The sequence below is a fragment of the Neovison vison genome, chromosome 3 (genome assembly GCF_020171115.1).
Source record: "Neovison vison isolate M4711 chromosome 3, ASM_NN_V1, whole genome shotgun sequence".
NCBI lineage: Eukaryota > Metazoa > Chordata > Mammalia > Carnivora > Mustelidae > Neogale > Neogale vison.
This window is the reverse complement of record NC_058093.1, coordinates 20,978,480-20,997,469: the sequence shown is the minus strand read 5'-3', so window position 1 is coordinate 20,997,469 and position 18,990 is coordinate 20,978,480. Positions and strand designations below refer to the sequence as shown.

The window sequence follows — 18,990 nt, the reverse complement described above, 5'->3', positions numbered from 1 at the left end:
GAAAATTATTCAAAGGAACAATGCAATAAATTCTGATAAGCAATCCAGACCATGTTGCTGGCATGTTTGAAGTGACATCTCCTTATTAACTCTATATTTTAACATGTGCTTTAAGTTCAAAAGAGTATTCAATCACCATATGCACAAGAGTAGAAACAAGTTTCTCCCAAACACCAAGCAAAGCTTTCTTTGGAATGGTTTCTTCGTTGACATCTACATGTTACCTCAGTTCCCTTGGCCGTAAAGGGAGGTTAATACTTACCACCTACCTCCCATTAAGGTCGAGAAAAGAAGTTAGTTGATGTAAAATGGTTGGAATATGAAAAGGGATGTATATAGCATGCTTCTTTGTTTGACATTAGCTATTTGTAATGAGTTTATTGCTTCTAGAACGCTAAAAGGAAGTGGGTTATAAAATGTTTTGAAAATAATTGGGCCGAGAAAATGAAATTGAGGCAGTCCACTTGTCTTGTTTTTAAATCAGTAATCGGAGGTTGTGAGGAAAAAATGGTGCAAGAAAACAAATACACATTACTCAGGGAGTGTTAAATGTCAAAGCATAATGGTAGTTTCATGATGGTTATTTTGAGAGAGGATCATAAGCATCAAAATTTTCTCTATGGATAGAGAGGCTTATATCTAAGAAATGAATCAAGTTTACAGCTTCAGTAATTAGCTGTTCTATATATAAATGAAAGAGCATTTCATCAGTGGAATGCACGTATCAAAGATGAAATTACAGAACATGTCCCTGGAAATAGCATATCCCTGCTAATACATTATATTCGCCCCAAAAGAGATGTACTGGGGACATCAAAGTCTGGCTTAACTATGTGCAGTTAGGGCACATTAATAACACAGCCAGAAAAGTTCAAAATGGAAGTAATTCTTGCAGAACACATTACTTTCTCTCAGATCTATATCAAATTGCATATAAAAAGTAGTTTCAATTTAGTTTCAAATTCTCTCTAAGTCATGTACTATTTTAGTCATCTGTAGGATTTATGATTTGTGACCATAAGAATGTACAGTACTAAAACCAACCAGGAGAAGACCAAGGTGTTTGCCCTAAGTGCCTCTCTAAAGTAAACTGTTTTCTTGAAAATGTTGATCTTGAGAATGAGAAATGGTCGATTTTCCACAGTTAATAATTGCTTAAAACGATAAAGAGAAAAGGAAATAAAACATTCTCAATTGAAGCTAAAATTATCCTTTGTATTTTGGAGTCACTGAAAAACATCACTATGGCAAACCATACAATGATCCAGATTTTAGGGAAGGACATGCATTTAGGGCTTGTCAGAACTTGACTCAACTGTCTACGAAAAACAAAAACACCTTACCCAAAATGCAAGGAAGTAATAAGCTAGCGAAGTTCAGACCATGTTAGGAGAACAATTTTTGGCACAAATTACCTCTTTTTCTCTGTTTCAGCCTGAGGGCCTGGAGCGTCGTGGAGAAATATGTATGCATCTCCTAAATAGATATATACCTAATGGTACTTTTAAAATACTGGATAGGTGGATAAGCAGACATTCAGTAATGTAATAAAAATGTAATAATAATTCATATTATTCATCTAAAGTTACAAAAAATGTGTAGATTGAGACATAGATATATTTCATAAATAAATTTAAGTGGATGCACTAGGTAAGACTAGCACATGGAAAATGAATTCATATTTTCGTTACCTCTACCTGTGCTTTTAGGTTCAATTGCAATATGGTTAGAGAAATACAGAGGTGGAATACAAGACACAAAGCATAGCCATTTACCCTGCGTGACTGTCTTATGATGGGAATGCATAAAGCCAGCACCAAAGGAGCCATAAAGCATTTTAGAGAACAGGGAAATAAACAGGAGACAAAATTCGACTTTTCCCTTTCCCCATAAAAGATCATTGTTTAAAATTTACTTGGCCTCCACAATGTCACAGAGCAACGATTCCTGTCCCCTCAGAAGTCCTTCTAGCTGGACTAAGAATCAAATTAACACGAGACAGAATAACAGGAGAAAATCAAATTTCATAGGTTTAAGTACGGAGGATCCACATAGACATGGACATTCCAAAGACAGTCAGGCAAAATGACATCTCCATGTCATTCTGAAGTAAGGAGAAGGGCTTGGGGTAGGGATTTCAGAAGAAAGGAAGGCACTTTGCAGGGTGACAAGAAGAGCTGATGTTTGGTAATTAGATGTTTGCCCTACCTACCATACGGATGGGTCCACTCAGATAAAGTTGATCTCATTTAATAACCCTTATTCTGGGAAAGACCCTCAACATAGAGTCTGCTGTGTGGATAAGAGAAGGACAGAAATTTCTCTCGATGCCACAGGGTCTCAAGTGCCTTCACCTCAAAATAATCCACATGCCAAAATGGCAGATTCTGGGGGAGTCTGTTCTGACACCCCCCCCCCAACAACATTGAGAAAATGCATTTTAAATGCCACAGAATTTAGAGATTAATGACTAGAATCAGAGTAAAAAGGGAGGATCATCTGGATCTCAGCCAGTAAGAACTGAGGCAGCATTGGCAAAGGACATATCTGTGTATCACAACACACATTTTCTTAGCCGGTCATTCTCAGTTACACAAGAAAGGTTTAAATATTTTTCTAAGTCCTTGGAATGGACTTGCCAAGTTTTCATACTTTGGAAACGTGGATGATCATGATATGGGTTCTACTAAATAGGTTATTTTTATTTTGTCTCACCCAGGCTACATAGTCTTGTTCAAACTTGAGCCACATTCTTATTTTTCACTGGGATTAAAACTACCCTTACCAAATCAAATAACATTATGATCTCTTTTTTAAAAAAAAATAAGAGTTGATTGCCAATTCCTGTCTTTCAAAGTATTCTAACGTGTTCGAACAGAATCTGATTTTCAAGTATAAACATCCAGGCTAAGTGCTTGAGTAACTTCCGTATGTCTAATTCTTCTGGAGAAAACACGATGGACAGTGTGTGTAGCTGGGGGCAGGGACAGGGACAGAACATCTGCAGTGAGTTTATATGCCTCTAAGAGTAATAGTCTCAACAGAAGAGGATGGGATACTCTTTTAATGTGTTAATTTCCAAAAGAAAGAATCTTTGCTCCAGAGAATGGTGCTTTTAGGAGGCTGATACCTCTTATGATAAACATTTAAAAGAAACCAGATCGTACAGGTTAAAAAAAAATCCTGAAAGAAATTTTCAAAAGGTCTACATAATTTTTATTGGTTTCTACCTATTTATCAGGTCACCCTAGTTATTCTGGTCTCTTCCTCATTTGTCCCTCAGGCCAACTTTTCCCTTTCACCTAAAATAAATGCTCTTTCAAAAGCAAATCTCCTGAACATTTGCCAAAATGTGGGAGTTAGGAGAGAAGCAGGGTGTATTACTTTCCTTTGGGCATGATTCCTGGTAGTCTTTTTTTTTTTTTTTTTTCTGTAAGTAGGCTCCACAACCAGCATGGATCCCAACGCTGGGCTCGAACTCACAACCCTGAGCTGAAGACCTGAGCTGAGATCAAGAATTGGACATTTAACCAACTGAGCCACTCAGGACCCTGCTTCCTGGTTATCTTTAAGGTTTGGAGCCAGATTTTCCTTAGGACTATTTTGGGTATATTTTAGGTCCTGAGTGTTCAGATGCGTGCTCAATATAACTGCCATGGTTGATCCCCACTGTTTCTGTAGGATCTGAAGAGTCTGCAACATAAAGAAGTTTCATGCCAAATATAAGAATGTCTGGAAACCAAATATAAATAAGTGCATATCCTATTTTATAAACCGACCTCTTAGTAAATACCAAAAGTTCCTCTCCTCCAAAGAGAACTTGGTGACATGATGGAGTTCAAGAAATACAATTTGCAAGGTCTGGCAAAGGTGGATGTGCTACTGGCTGATGGGATGCTTCTGCATTAACAGAATTATTTAGAATCCAAGTGAACACCTCGTCCTCTCTTTCCTTAATGACCACCACCGAGTGTGGGCAGGTAACACCCAGAACTAAAACTCGCCAGTTATAGGAACAACAGATCAACAACAGTTGGTCTAAAACAGTCTCCGAAGTCCTGACATGACTGACTAACTCAGTTGTGGATAAAAGCTATAGTTTTGGCACTGAAACAGTCTTATGTAGCAAGAACGTTGGGTTTATTCTCACTGGTGGAGGATCCAGGGCAGACTGGTTCTGATAATGTCAAGTTCAGCAATTTGAACCCTGAACCTGCCAGAGAGGTCCAAATCCTTTAGAAAGTTTATAAAAGTCAACTCAAATTCCTGCCTTCTGTCACCAAACCCGGACAAGTATTTTTACTTAGCAAGAGTAGAATTTGGCCTAATTAGAAAAGCCCTGGGACAAAGTTGGCCAAATGGAAGTCAACAAAGGGCTTAATCTTTTCCATACTCGGAGGGACACTATAGCTCTCTTCTAAGCGAGGTTCATCTATCTCACATGTAATTTTAAGCATCAAACAAATGCATTCTTTGAAAGTAGTGGTCCTGGTGCTAGACTCAGTTCCAATCTCTTCAACCACTGTGAGCAATGAAGGGAAACCATCTTGAGGACTATGTTGTACATCCACACCCCCATAGCTCTTGATAATGGACTTGAGTCTGCACTCTGCAGCACGTCCACATTTACCAACAGTAAGAGACTGATCTGTCAAGGCAAGGGCTCGCAAACACAAATGAATGCCGTGAATTATGAGTCTAGTAAAAAAAAAAAAAATGATACACCTGATGATGGACTAAATTTCCCATTTTCATTTGCCAAAGAAAATGTGAAATCTGAACAAGATGCAAAGAAAACAAAAAGAAAACGAAGAATATCCTGTCACAGGAACAGCCTCTCAACATTTCCTCATCTTTGTGATAAAGCAATAAACGTATTGTACTCACTATGTAATGCAGACCTGGAAGGGAACGTTTTCTCTTGAGATGGAACTAAGGCATTGTTAGAATGAACAAGAAGCATCACCCCTAATGAGGATTAGTTGAGAGGTGTGAATCAACAGCACAAGATTAGGAATGTTTGACGTGGTTTATCTGAGTGTTAAAGGTGCAGTCCCCCCTTCTGATTCCTTAAACCAATAGTCAAGATATCTTATTGTCTGCATCATAAGACTTCTCTTACTTACCAAGAAATGTCTGTGTCTGACATTTCATGGCAAGTTTTGGAGTCATCTTTGTGCTGGGACAGACGTTCTTTTTATCAGTGTTGTTTGAACAAGCTACTATAATAGCTTGCCACATGGCATGCATCAAAGAGAGGGAATTATAGAAATTATATCGACATCACATCTCTTATTATAGCAGCATTGTTTGTTTTCTTACCATCCATGCTATGAACTAAAAGACCTGTCTGGATTTAATAAGGGGCTTCTTGATGATGGGGAGTTGTATTAAAAGGCTTCTGAAAAACAATTCTTAAGGGATATCAGTGTGGGAGGGAATGATTCGATGGGATGAAATTAACATTTAGCATATCAAACTTTTTAGACATCCATGGGACAAGCCCTTAAAAGAACTCCACGGAATTTTTTTTTTTTTTTAAGTAAGCTTTTTAGTCATTTGTGATTGAGCTCTGAAACTGAAAATGAAGGAGGCTACACCTTTGACTTCCAGGCTCTTGTGTTCATGAGCAACAAAGGGCAAGAAATGGAATTAGGTATCAAGACGGGGGCGGGGGTGGGAAGGGGCGAGAGGAGACAGAGAGACAGAGAGACAGAGGAGACAGGGAACAGCTAGTTTCCCAGCACAGACACCAATAGACAGGTAGCGTTGACACTGTACCTAGAGAGGCTGCCCTCGGCGGCCAGGCCCTGGGAGTCATCGAGGACATTAGGTTCACTGCAGGAGGGGTAGGGAGATGAAGCATTTAGGGAAAGAAAATGCAAACAAATAAAAGAAAAAGAAAAAAAGGCATGCAATTTTCTGCTTCCAAGAGCCAAAAATAAATAAATAAATTTAACAGAACAAGAAGGAAAAGGAGACAGGTAACCATTTCACCTTGTGCTGGGTTTGTCAAGACATAGGACTCGAGGCAATGGGGGAGGAGGGACTTTGGGTGGGTGCGACCCTCAGAGGAGTGATCTACTTATTGGTCAAGAGTTAGGACTTAAAAATGAGCTCCAAAGGGACACATGAGCTCTGAAATGCATTGTGGAATGAATCCATAGAAGATGAGACTATCGTTCCTTTGGTGACCATTTGGCTGAGACTTTCCATTTGTCTTATTATGTACGTGATTCTTCATCGACCAGGACGCTGCTTCTTTCTCATGTGTTGTGACATTATCACACAGAAGCCACTTACCATGAATTGCCACAACCAAACTCTTGGAACTGATGCCATTAAGAAAAGCAAAGAAAAAGCTCAACTTCCCTTGCTAATTTTGCGATGAAAATGCAAGTCAACAGCAAATGGGAGGAAGATAACCCTAGAATAGTCACCTGGAACTCTCATTTACCTCCTTACTCCACTGTCTAGGGACTGAATTAAATGCCAAAAGAAGAAACCTGTCAGGTTGGTGAGAGAATAATTAAATAGTTTACTGATTTCTTTGGATACAGCTGATTTGGGGATTTGTGAACAGAAATTGTGTCATAATTTCTCTCTCTACTTCACTACCTAGCATCAGGCTAAACAAGCACCCACAAGGCACTCAAAAAATACTTATTAAATTGAAAGGAATGAAACTATTTAGAAAGATAGAGTGCCTACCCCACCAATTGTTTACCTAATTGTACACTATAGAAATGGTTTCTGTGTCCAGACAGAGGGTCCCTTTCTCTAATGCACATAGACATTACTACCTTCACTAGCCTTCCAAAATATAACTCAAACCAAAAGGCTTAACTATAGGATTTTTCTGTATTTCCAGCATATCCACAAGAGAATAAAATTTCTCCCTTGAAACAATTTAACCTCTTAATGAATATGTACAAAGGGAATGGATGGTCTGGTTAGTTTAAGGTAAATCGCCAAAAACCGTCTATGCTAAATTCCTACAATTCCTTAATTTAAATAAAACTTTTACATGAATTGCTAGACACTTTTCTTTTATCCTTGATAGAAGCTTGCACATGCTAGCAATTAAAAATCAATTGATAGCTACCAAAACCAACTGCTTGTATGACTTTAAATCCTTTTTTTGGGACATTTTATAGTTTAGCTCTAGTTTTGTTCATGCATTTTATTTAGAAGACCTCCTTTTTAAAAGTAAATTACCAAAAGGTAGGTAAAACAATCTCTAACAATGATAGTAACCCTTATCCATTGTTAATTTTTGTATTAACCAAATAGTACATAAAATATTGCTTTCTTACAAGTATGAAATTTACTTATAAGTCATTTTTTAAATCATTTTCCCCTAGTTCTTAATATTCTCCAAAGTTAGACTTTATTTCACAAATTTTATTTCATTGGTAAAGTTCATGAACTATTTGCTAAAGGATTTGGGCATAGGGTAATTATTTCTGCACAAAACTTATTTTATCTGGACATTAGAATGTGCTATGATTTTTATTATTTTCCATGTATGAAGTATACCACATTGAATCTGTAGATATTAAAAATAAAAATAAGCTAGCCAAAAACACATAAGGCCAACTCTTTGAAAGAATTCAGTTTCTGAAGTGAAAATATCATTGGCTCTGAAAAAGACAATGTTTTGACTCTTACATCAGATCATTTTCTATATTTGAGACATATCTATATCTATATATCTTGGAACTTTTATGTATGTTCTTATAGGTCAGAGAACACATAAAGAAAATGTCTTAAAGTGTTTAGTCACGGAATCATGGAACTAGAGAGAATGTACTGTAAAGATCACTTTAGCCGACCTCCTTCTTTCACAGAGAAGAGCACTGTTGGCCCCTGTTAAATGACCTGCCCAAGGTCACACATAGGGGCAAAGGTCCTTTCCTGCTTGGTCAAGCATCTCTACCTCCAACTAAATACTTGTGACCTACCAAAAGTCTAAACTTCACCACATATATCAAGCTAGTCCTACACACTCGCCAGGTACTCATTATTAGCTTAGCTAATGATATAGCTGAAATATGAAAATGTTACTTGACAACCAAAAGAAAAGACTTCTAGAGAGTTTTTAAGTTGAAACAATGCTTGGATCAGAAACTGGGACCTGGCTTAGAAAGCTCTCTGCAAACTGTTGCCTGCATTGAAAAGTCCTTTGTTGCATGGTCTACAGAAAAACACGAGCGTCAGCTTCTCTTTTGGCCTTTTTAGAACAATAAAAGTGAATTTTCGGAATTCTACCTTTGCCCGCAAATACAGAGTCTAAGAGATCCATGGCTCTTTACCTTTGGCTGGGTAACATGCCCACCTCAGCCTGAGGTGCAGACATGCTAGAGACGTGGCTGGAGAACCGCCTCCTTCCAATGGCACTCAGGAGGTAAGCTTCTTGTTCACTTACCACACTGGGCATGCTTACAGAGTCATCTGATAGGGGACAAAGGAATGCAGCGTTATAAAACTACGACCTCAATCAGAAGACCCAAACAGAGTTTGTACTTGGGTTCCATCCTTGGCTTGGATTTCTATCTTAGGGTACTCTCTAAAGCTAAGTTATCATAATGTAAGACTCCCAAAGGTCTGAGTTTTTAATCTGTACAAAGGGACAAACAACTTTTCACGTCCACACATCTCCCACCCTCAAACAGCTTTCACGAAATACATGTAAACATCTTGTCCATTTTTACAAGAAAATTATTTGTGAAAGACAAGAGGCATCCGATTTCAGAAAAGCTGGGCTAAAAATTTTTAAACTTTCTGAGAATAGTGCAAAAAGGATTATTGTTACTAAGTGAGTCAAGTGTATTTTTTTGACACTGAAAAACTATCTTCAGTACATTTAATGATTTTTGGGCTGCTGAGGGCAAGACTATTTCAGATTGTTTTAGGGTAAATATTTAAAAGCGTATAAAATTAAAAAAACACAAATGCTTACTTCCATTTAAAGTCTTAAACTTGACACATACAGTCTTATTTTCTTCATGAAATGAAACCAGTATCTTCAAATCCATATGAAAGTTAGCTTTAACACAGTATTTGTGACAAAGTGGCCTCATTTTAAGTGAGTTAATGTTGTTTGTTGCTGAACAGTAAACATATTTTTATTTATTTTTTAAAGGTTTTATTTATCTATTTACTTGAGAGAGAGAGAGCACACACACAAGCAGTGGGAGGGACAGAGCAAGAGGGAGAGGGAGAGGGAAAGAATCTCAAGCAGATGCTTCTCTAAGTGTGACACAAGCCTTGATCCCATGACCCTGAGATCATGACCTGAGCCTAAATCAAGTGTCAGATGCATAACCAACTGAGCCACCCAGGCACCCCTGAACAGTAAACATATTTTGATGAATGTAGCATTGTGGTTAACCTATGCTACCATACAAGGTCATCTGACATCTTTTATTTAAAATACCCCAGGTGGTCATATTTCTAATGAAACTTCTTTCAAACCAAAAAGGTGTATATGAAAAGTGCCAGAAATTGTAGTTTGTTACTAATGACTCACTTGAAGTTGATTCATGTTATAGAATGGCTTTCTTTTTTTAGGTGTGTTCACAGAGAAGGGAATAAACAAAGGTGCCTTGAAAACATGAAAAACATGGTAACGTAAATAGAGCCATTTCTACAAATTCCTTTCCTATATCTCACTGATTTTTCCTCCTATTTAAACACATAAATCACTTCACAGTCTCTCAATATTTGTTTGAGATTAATTACATGCTGCTTTCCATTCCCCCTTTTATTAAATGTTCTTTATTGAAAATGTCTGTCATCTCCTCTACAGGACTCGATCTAAGATCTCAGAGAACATATTTTTTTTCATACTTCCTTATACCTCATCTTGTACCTGTTAGGTCTTATTATGGGTTTGATGACAGAATGGGAAAATAGTTTAATCGAAAGCAGTCAGCCATTTGGCTTTTATACCCAGCCCATATGAATTACTGCACACCCACATTAAAACCACACATTTGGTAGCAACTCAGTTTCCACTGGGTTGGTTGTGATGTCTAAGAGCAGAGATTATAGCCAAAAATTGATTGCCCATCAGTGGGTGTAAGTGAGGGTTCCCAATCAGAGATATCTCTTTTTATTTCCTCTCTACCTTTCTTCCATATCTCCTTCCTTCTGGCGAGGAGGTTACCTACAAAAGATATTCAGCTCTACTAAAGATAGGTGGTATCATTTCCGATAATTAAAAAAAAAAAAAAAAAGAAAGCCTGCTGGGAGACATTACTTCAAGCATAGAGAAGAATAGATATTACTAAAGTTTTGAACTATTACTAGGACTTACTGAATATAAAAACTGCTGATCCTTATTGCTCTCATTTTGTTTTCTTGGTCAAGATTTCTCAAGTTTTCCCATTACAATTTTAAGGGTATTTCCTTGCACAATGAGCAGGGCAATTTAGAAACAAGTGTATCTGGAGGTCAGGTGAAGGACAACATGATCTTCACTTCATTATCTGATTAACCCTGAAACCAAATCTGGAAATGTGGCTGCATTTTTTTTTTCTTTTCCTCTCCTCCACATCCAACTCTAATAGGGAATTAAAATACTTTCATTCATTTTAGTTAATTAAAATTCCAAACTCAACTCCTATTTTTCCTAATTTAGTTTAGAATGGGGCTTTTTGTTGTTTGATATGGAGAGCCTCTGGGTGAAGACCCAGATTTTGTCTTCATTCTTAAGGCACCGACAACACTCTTTGTTAAATAAATGTTATACCAGAGTGTCCTTTTTTTTTTTTTTTAAGATTTTATTTATTTATTTGACAGAGAGAGAGAGAGAGAGAGAGCACAGGGAGGGGGAGCAGCAGGCAGAGGGTAAGGGAGAAGCAGTCTCCCCACTTAGCAAGAGCCAGATGTGGGGCTCTATCCCAGGACCCTGGGATCATCACCTGAACCGAAGGCGGGGGCTTAACTGACTGAGCCACCCAGGCACCCCTCAGAGTATCTTTAAGTCACAACTAGAATATAATCAAGGCAATAAAAATAATCAAATGACCGTGATATTTAATTGGAATTTTCACTCTTACTTTTAAAACCTACTCCTATTAAGCATACATATAAAACATGTTCTTGACTGGTCTCATTTCAGGACTCCAAATCTTACGTGTAAATGTTAGAAGCTCCTGGACCACCTCCATCATTGGAAAAACTCTTGATTCAAATTTGGGGTGTATTTTCCTTTTGGGTTGTAGTCCCTCAAGACAGCCTATTGGTTTACGTTCTAGAAAGTATAGCCAACCGGTCTTTTCTGAGTCCTGAGTAGATGCATTGCTTAGTTTTCCTTGCCTGATGGGCACATGTGAGTGCTAGTTAATCCTCTCAGCAAAATGGCCAGGAGAAAGGGGAATAAACACTTCTCTTAGTTCCTTAAGTACAATTTAAATGAGAGTAGTAGAAAAGGTTGAATTTATAAGCTCCAGGTGTAGGGGTCCCTTAAGATTTACTTTTGTCTGAATTCCTTCCAAATGACCAAGGCAATTGAGGAATTTATAGAAGAGTGGGCAGTAGGAATCATGGAATCGGTCACAATTCCATTTTATTTTATTTATAGATTTATTTGTTTTAGAAAGTGAGAGAGCACAAGTGAGAGGAGGGCAGAGCAAGAGGGAGAGAGAATCTCCTGCGGACCCCCCACTGAGCACAGAGCCCAATACGGGGCTTGATGCCACGACTCTGAGAGCATGACCTGAGCCGAAACCAAGAGTCCGACGCTAAACCGACTCCACCATCCAGGCGCCCCACAATTCCACTTTAAATCCTTTTTGTAAAAATGACCAGGGACCAGTACTGAAAAAAAGTCAGAATGGCAGAACTCCTTCCCAAGACCTCATTTGCATGGCCAACCAGGGTCCCACACGCCACCCCCACGTTTACCCCATCCTGTGGAGTGACCTACTTTCCTCATCTTCCTCATCAGTCCTACTCAGGGTGTCTTGCGAAGCCTGCTGGGAGGGCTCACTGTCCTGCTCCCAGACAGTGCCAGTGCCCGTGTTGGAGCGGGACATGGTGGCCAGGCTCAGGCGGTAAGCGGAGGTGGATGTGCCCACAGTACTGATGGACGTCTTCCCTTGGTAGGCTGGGGGTGGAGAGACCGAAGGAGAAGCATGGTGAGTGTCTCAAAAGAAACAAATGCTTGCTTCAAACTCCTCCCTAGTATTAAGGATACCTGTGTTTTTTAGGAAAGGCCAGTTAAATAGTGTCTCCCAGGTAAGCAGTCTTTTTAAGATAAAGTAGCAAGTGGAAGTGAGATTTAAAAAAGAAAAAGAATTGGCTATTGATTTACTCATAACTGAACAGTTTCCTTAGGGGAATATAATAATGTAAAATGCTTTGACATTGCTTCCTCTCTCATTGCTTTCGATTTGAAATGTGAAGGCTAGAACAATGCAAAATAATTTTGACATGAATTGAAGCTTCCATCTTGGCAGATTTTACTGAGAAATATACCTTCCTGACACAAGCATGTAGGAGGAATAAATGCATTGTCTGATAGGAACTTCTCAACCAAAATCAGAATACATAAAACTGTGTTCGCATTCTCCTTTCCTGGAAATTATAACTTACAAATTATCCCCTTGAATGTGTCACGTTATTTTATTATAAAGCAGAATATTTGAAAGGCACTCTGCAGATTTCACTAGGATTGTACTTGTCAAAATATATCGGAAGCAATAGTATATTTTAGGAAAAAAAAAAAAAAAGCCACACGGATGATAGTCTACTTATGGGTAATGACTGCCCTCTAATGGCAGATAATGATTTGTTTTCCTTCCTAGTAATTTCCTGTTAATAACTGTTAAGAAGTAAACAATGCACCCTATAAAGAAAATCTTTTAAATAATGTAAAGGAAGGACCTCCTAACCTGCCAACTCTAATTAAACCATTCCTCCCCCAATCTGTAAAAGATCAAGGGTTTGTAAGCAATCATCTAGTTCCGTGTGCAGATACTTTATTCTCTACCGAGTCTCAGTGTCCTCACTCCTTAAGCGGACTCTCAGTTATGCACCTTGCAGGCATCTGTGTGGATTAAGTGAAATAACATCTAGGAAACCATCTAAAAATAACAGAGATTTAAAGAATGCAAATTCCTCTCCCTTCCAAATAGGAAGTGAAGGCAAGCATTTCAATACTTTTTTTCTAGTTAAATAGTCAAAAAAGAGCTTCACTACTGAAATGAAGATTGGGAAAAAGAAGTTTAGAAAAGAGCAAAATTAAAATCCCACGATACCCCTTGCTTTGTTGGCACTGATTGCATGGTCCAGTCTGCCAGCGAACTTACATGACAACCTCATCCGTGGTTCCAGAAAGAGTGGTGACCTGGATGGGCATTCTTTGTAGGTGCGAGTTCCATGAGGCAAACCGATGCAAGATACCCCCCCGGTTACTCACCTGAGCCACTATGAACTGCCTCTTTTAGGATTTTGAGTTCACTGTTGAACTCGGCGATGAGGGAGCTCTTGCACAGCGGGCGTGGGATGAAGCGTCGCTCCAGCTGGTCGGCGATGTGCTGCCGGGCGGAGAGTTCTTCATGGTTTTCTGCTGGTTGGGCCAGAAGCTGAAAGGAAGGTATGGATTCTCAGGTCCTCAATTTGCCCATCTGTAAAATGGGTTACTTATTATACCTATTTCATAGTTGGTTGTGAGGCTGAAATAAGGTAATGCAAATGAAGTTTTCAGGACAGTGCATTCTATAGGAAGCTCTTAATACATCATTTTGAATCAGTGCTCCAGGAAATTTGGGCATGAGGAGAATAACACAGTAGCTGAATACTGAGGGAGGATGGGGGGTATGTTTTAACTGTTCTACCTTTTCTAGGTTTATTTAAATTTGGGTCTCTGTCATGTCACTGAAGAATGGAGGACATCCCCCAGATCCTACCCTTGGGCCAATCTTTTTTTTCCTTTCTTTTTCCCTAGGGGGCAGTGGTGAGTCCAGAGAGGGCAGAGTTTTACAGACTATTAAGACACTCTCAGCGCAAAGGTACTCGACATTGGAGCCTCTGGGATCCATTTTTGAGCTGTTCTCTTACAAATGCGGTATTAGAAGTTCCTCCTAACTAGCTCTCCTGCGTCCCGCGAACACCGTGCACATCCCCGGGGCTCGGCACCTCTTGGAGAAGCACACACACCTTGCACTGGATGAACGGCCGCAAGAGCACGAAGATGGGGATTCGGGTCCGCACGATGAAGTCGAGAAAGTCCCACAGGGCCAGGCCCCCCACCTTGCGTAGAGCCATCTCCTTCACCTGGAGGCTCAGCCAGTACCACTGGCTTCCCAGCTGCCTCTCGAAGCAGACGAGAATCACCTTCAGCGCTTCACACCAGGAAAAGAGAAAAATAAGCCGGCACCCTGATGCTGCCGAGGAACCCGGCCCCCATCCACAGCCCTTTATGCGTCAGAACATTTTCTGAATTTCTCAATAGTCTCCATGTTCCCAAGAACCTCGATGCCCTCCTGAGAGAGTGTTCTGACATCAAAAGTCAGGATGTTCTGATCTGTTTGGATTCTGATCAGGAGAATATAGCTCCCTTTCTTAAGTACATTTAACTATTATTTTGCAAAACACAGAGCAAAGTGGTTCACGGAATGGAAAGGGAGAGGCATCATAAACATAATGTGGGGTTAATATTTTGCTTTCTGAAAGTTCTGTCACAGTGGCTTAATGGTAATACCAGCATACAACTCATATCTTAAACTAAAACTTGGGTGATTTAAATGATTTTTTTTTTCTTTTAAGCATGGAGGGAATATATTCTTGCTATTTAAAGTAAAATCAAACTATGCAGAAATGCACATATTTAGAAATAGAAAAAGTTTTCCCCTTCTCAGCTCGCTTTCCCACCCCACCGCTCCCCAGAGGTAACCAGGAAAAGTGTTTGAGTAGATCCTTCCAGATTACAAAAACCTCCCTCCCTCCTTCCCCCCTCACACTGCACATCACGCTGATGACTAAACCCTGCTGGATTTCTTTTGCAAGATCTCTTCCTTCCTCAGAGTCTGGAAGCCTGTCACAATCTACATTTATTTATTTTTTTATTTTATATGAAGAAGACTCCCAAACATTGCGTCAGGACAAACCAGAATATTGTTAGGATGTCAAACGTTCTTGCAGGAGCGTCCTCTGACCCCTCAGCTCTCCACATGGTGTCTGCTACGGAGCAGTCAAGGGAAAGCGGGCCTTCCTGATCCTGTCTTAAGGCCCATCTCAGCAGCAAGAAGACACAGAAACCCAACTCCTTACAACCCTCAAAGTCACACACACCTTTATATACCAAAATAGGTGTATTTAGGACATTTCCAGGGGGGAAAACGTGCCATAGAACACACAGAGAGATGTTGTAAGTCTCCCTTACCCTTGTCCTCCTCCTCAAAATCTCACTTTTCACAGCCCTCGTTCATCCCAGTTCCTTTCCCCCGACTAAACAAACAAATGAAAGGGGAGGGCAAAAAAAAACCCCAAAAAACAAAAGAAAACAAACAAAACAAAACAAAAAAACACCTCCTCCTCTTTCCTACCCTGAGCCTGGGGACATTTCTACTGCTGGGTGCCTGTTAGCCCTCTTTGGGTCTCTGCCTTTCTGCTTTTCACCTTCACCTCCATCAGCCCAACTCATAAACAGGATAACAAAGCATTCAAGAGCAGGGACTCTGGTGCCAGATGGATTTGGAATTTGGCTCTGGCGTTTATTAACTGTGTGATTTTAGGTCAGTTATTCAACCTTTCTGGGCCTTTGCCTCTTCGGTCCTAAAAGTAAAAGAACATTTACTTCTTAGAGTTGTTTTAAGGATTCAAAGTATAGAAAACACTGCTTGGTACACAGTTAAGTGTTCAAAATAAATGTAAAAGTCAACTTGAAACAGAGGTCCAGGAGCCTGGCCAAGGAACCAAAGGATCCACCTTCATTAAAAAGGCAGAAAGTATAATGACCTGAAAACAATCACTCGTCAAGTGTTTTCTTCTAGCCTTGCCTTATGTGTTAAGCCTTTTGTTTCCATCATCTTATGTGCAGTGCCAAACCTTACACAGGCCTTGGTCGCACAATCTAGATTTTATTGGAACCTCACATTCTCAAAGCTTTGGCAACTCAGTCTGACACTTGTCAGGTCCTGTGCAAATGCTCTCTTATTTCTTTGTTTTCATTTTCATTTTCATTGTCAATCACATAATTTTCTAATACTCTTCTCTCTCTCTCTCTCTTTTTTTAAAGTAATCTCTAGGCCCAATATGGGGCTTGAACTCACAACCCTGAGATCAATGCCATACTGACTGAGCCAGCAAGGTGTCCCAAATATTTCCCCTTGTGATACAGTCCAAACAATTCACACATGCCAGACTCTAAGGACCTGTTTTTATGAGTGTGTGTGGTTCATCTTACACTCCCCATACCAAGATCTGCTTTGATAAATTGAAAAATGTCGGGCACGATCTTCTCAACTTGGTGCTTTTGAGATTTTCTACTGCCAGGGCTCCTTATTCTCCATGCTATGGCAGGAACAGTCTTCTCCCCCGGGTTAGTTCAATTAGGGCCAAGGAGCAGCCCTCCAGTGTTCCATGGGTCAGGATCAAGTTAAAGGTAGGGACTGGGTGATGGAAACGTAGGAGTGAAGCAGGAAGGAAAGTGGTAAATCTCTGAGGGGAGAACAAGTTGACTGGCCTCACCAGAGTGAAAATCAGGATGAATATTTAGAGATTCTATCATAAGAGAATAAAAATAGCTAGGAAAGGGATGTAGCACAAGGCCGCCATGTCCTGCTGCCCAGGTTGTAGACTGCCCTACTCTAGGGGCTCCATTCACATAGATGACAGACCAGTGAGTCCCATGCGCTATGTCCCTGTATACTAGTGGAGCCTACATCTGTTAACCACTATCAATGATAATCTCAGTAGTGATCTCATACTTGATCAGGAAGGAGGAATTCTTACTGCAGATGCCTTCCTTACATGCCCAGATGCTGTGAGAAGCACAACCAAGAAATTCAGGCACCACAGATAGGAAAGCACTTTGTTCTTTGGCATATGTTTACTGGCATGCCTGTATCGACTCCTTTGCAAGGGTGATGCTTCTTACTTGCTCAAGTGGCTTCTTCAAATACTTTCCGGATTGAGGTCTTTTAAAATCGTTTTGAGTCGAGGTGTAACACGCTCAGTGAAGTCCTTACGTCATACACATACACGCACAAACACACGTATACGGGGGTGGGCGGGGAGTGTGGGGAGCATACCCACCCAAATACGCGGCTTGGCTGGTGGACTCGGCCAGCCCCCCCTCCCTGCGCAAGTCCTTGCCCGCATCCCCAGGGGTGGAACAGTGGGCGGGGGAGCTCTCCAGCATGAAGTTCTTGCTCCTGGAGGTGCTGATGATCCGCGGCGGCAGGAGCACGTTAATGACCGTCTGCAGGAGCAGCTGTACCTCGGGCTGCTCCAGCCATGGGCTGTCTACGGGGGCAGCGTTCGGAAGACGGAAGCGGAAAGAAAAGCAAGTCATGAGCTAGGCTTTGCACATCAGACCCAGAAAAGTTTAGCTCTCTTTCCAGTTCCAAACTAGAACACTCTAGAAATTTGGGTGTTTCCCCACCAAGTACAGCTTCTCCTCTGGACAGACACCACATTCCTGATACTGGGTGTTCTCTCCATAGTCAGCAGCCAAGGCCGTATATATTCCTAGCCACATCTCTGCTTACCATTTCAATCTCCTTTCTCTTTTCTGCTCAAATACTCACAACGTATCGTTTCTACATTTGAGATAAGCTTTTCCTAAAAAGAAAAATCCCCCAAGAAGGAAAGGTAATGGAGATAGATTGAAATGTAACAGCAGTGGCAGGGTTTAGACTAACCCGAATGGCAGGAAATGATAAAGTCCATTTACTTGTCAATTCACACCACACTGTATTTCAGTGAATACCATTTTCTTAACGGAAACAGTGGTCTCCCAATTTTTGCTGTATGGAAGGACAGGTCTTCTAGGAACTGGTGCAGGGAAACTCTGGACACAGGGTGGCTAAATGGAAGTGAAAGAAAAATTCTCTTTCCTAAGATAACCCTGTTTCAGTCATTTGGATCAATTTCAGTGACGGCCTTCTTGGGGAAAAAGAATAAGAAACAACAGCCTGACACTTAAGAAGACACCACAGTGATAAATTTCCTTTAGTTAAATTAATCAGACCTTTGCTTCCAGATCCTACTGTGAGCACAAATGGGACGAGTAGATTTAAAAGCATCCCCTCCCTTCGCTCTTGATTGGTGAATGGGGAGATCACATGGCTTAAGGGAAAATCTTCTTTTAAAGCCTGTGCAGCAATAATAGAAAAAAAAAGATTAATTGACCCCCACACCCATTCGGTATGTTTGCTTTTTTCACAGCACGATGGAGACGGTGACTCCCTGTTGGCTGCTCCTGGAAACTCTGAGTTCAATAGCACAGCATATGAGATTCGCTCAAAACTGATACTTTACCATGTGCTTGCCATAACTGACAGTTATAGACCTAAAAAAACAGCAACATCTTGAATATTAAATGTAAGATCGTAATACTTTGGCTTGGTACAAAAACAACCGCATGTCCCCTTTCATTGGCTCCATGTGTCCACCAAAAATATTTTAGCGATAAAAGAGAAAGAAGAAAAATGAGAACTTGCCATCTGTTCCATTTGGGAGTTATTTAAAAGCCCTCTGACCTTTGCACAAGGCCTTTTTCAAACCCGAAAGGAATAGGTAATGTAGAAAGAGAGAAAGGAGCTCTGTACACAGGTTGTAAACATGGTTCACTTTAGGGATCATCGTTTCCCTTCTGCACGGTAGCCAAAACTCTTGCTTAATTTCTTTTCTACCATCACCCATCCTCTGGATGATGGACCATCAAGCTGAGTAGTCAGATAATGGATGCGTCGTTAATTACACCAGTTGCGTATTTCCCATCAGTCACAGAACTTTCTGATGATCTACCACTCT

The 18,990-nt window shown here is 40.2% G+C and overlaps 1 protein-coding gene across 14 annotated transcripts in view; it reads right to left on the bottom strand.

The window, feature by feature from the left end:
- UNC80 (unc-80 homolog, NALCN channel complex subunit) overlaps window positions 1-18,990 on the bottom strand; it is a 223,950-nt gene that overhangs the window by 8,149 nt on the left and 196,811 nt on the right. For 12 of the 14 annotated variants that reach the window (XM_044241491.1, XM_044241499.1, XM_044241494.1 and 9 more), the window contains 7 exons: window positions 18,206-18,329; window positions 17,269-17,478; window positions 14,170-14,354; window positions 13,430-13,595; window positions 11,936-12,115; window positions 8,316-8,454; window positions 5,782-5,838 (listed from right to left, as the gene is read on the bottom strand). In XM_044241491.1, the coding sequence (XP_044097426.1) occupies window positions 5,782-5,838; window positions 8,316-8,454; window positions 11,936-12,115; window positions 13,430-13,595; window positions 14,170-14,354; window positions 17,269-17,478; window positions 18,206-18,329 (1,061 nt within the window). The remainder of the gene's footprint in view (window positions 1-5,781; window positions 5,839-8,315; window positions 8,455-11,935; window positions 12,116-13,429; window positions 13,596-14,169; window positions 14,355-17,268; window positions 17,479-18,205; window positions 18,330-18,990) is intronic. The other 2 variants (XM_044241501.1, XM_044241504.1) reach the window with 1 other exon arrangement.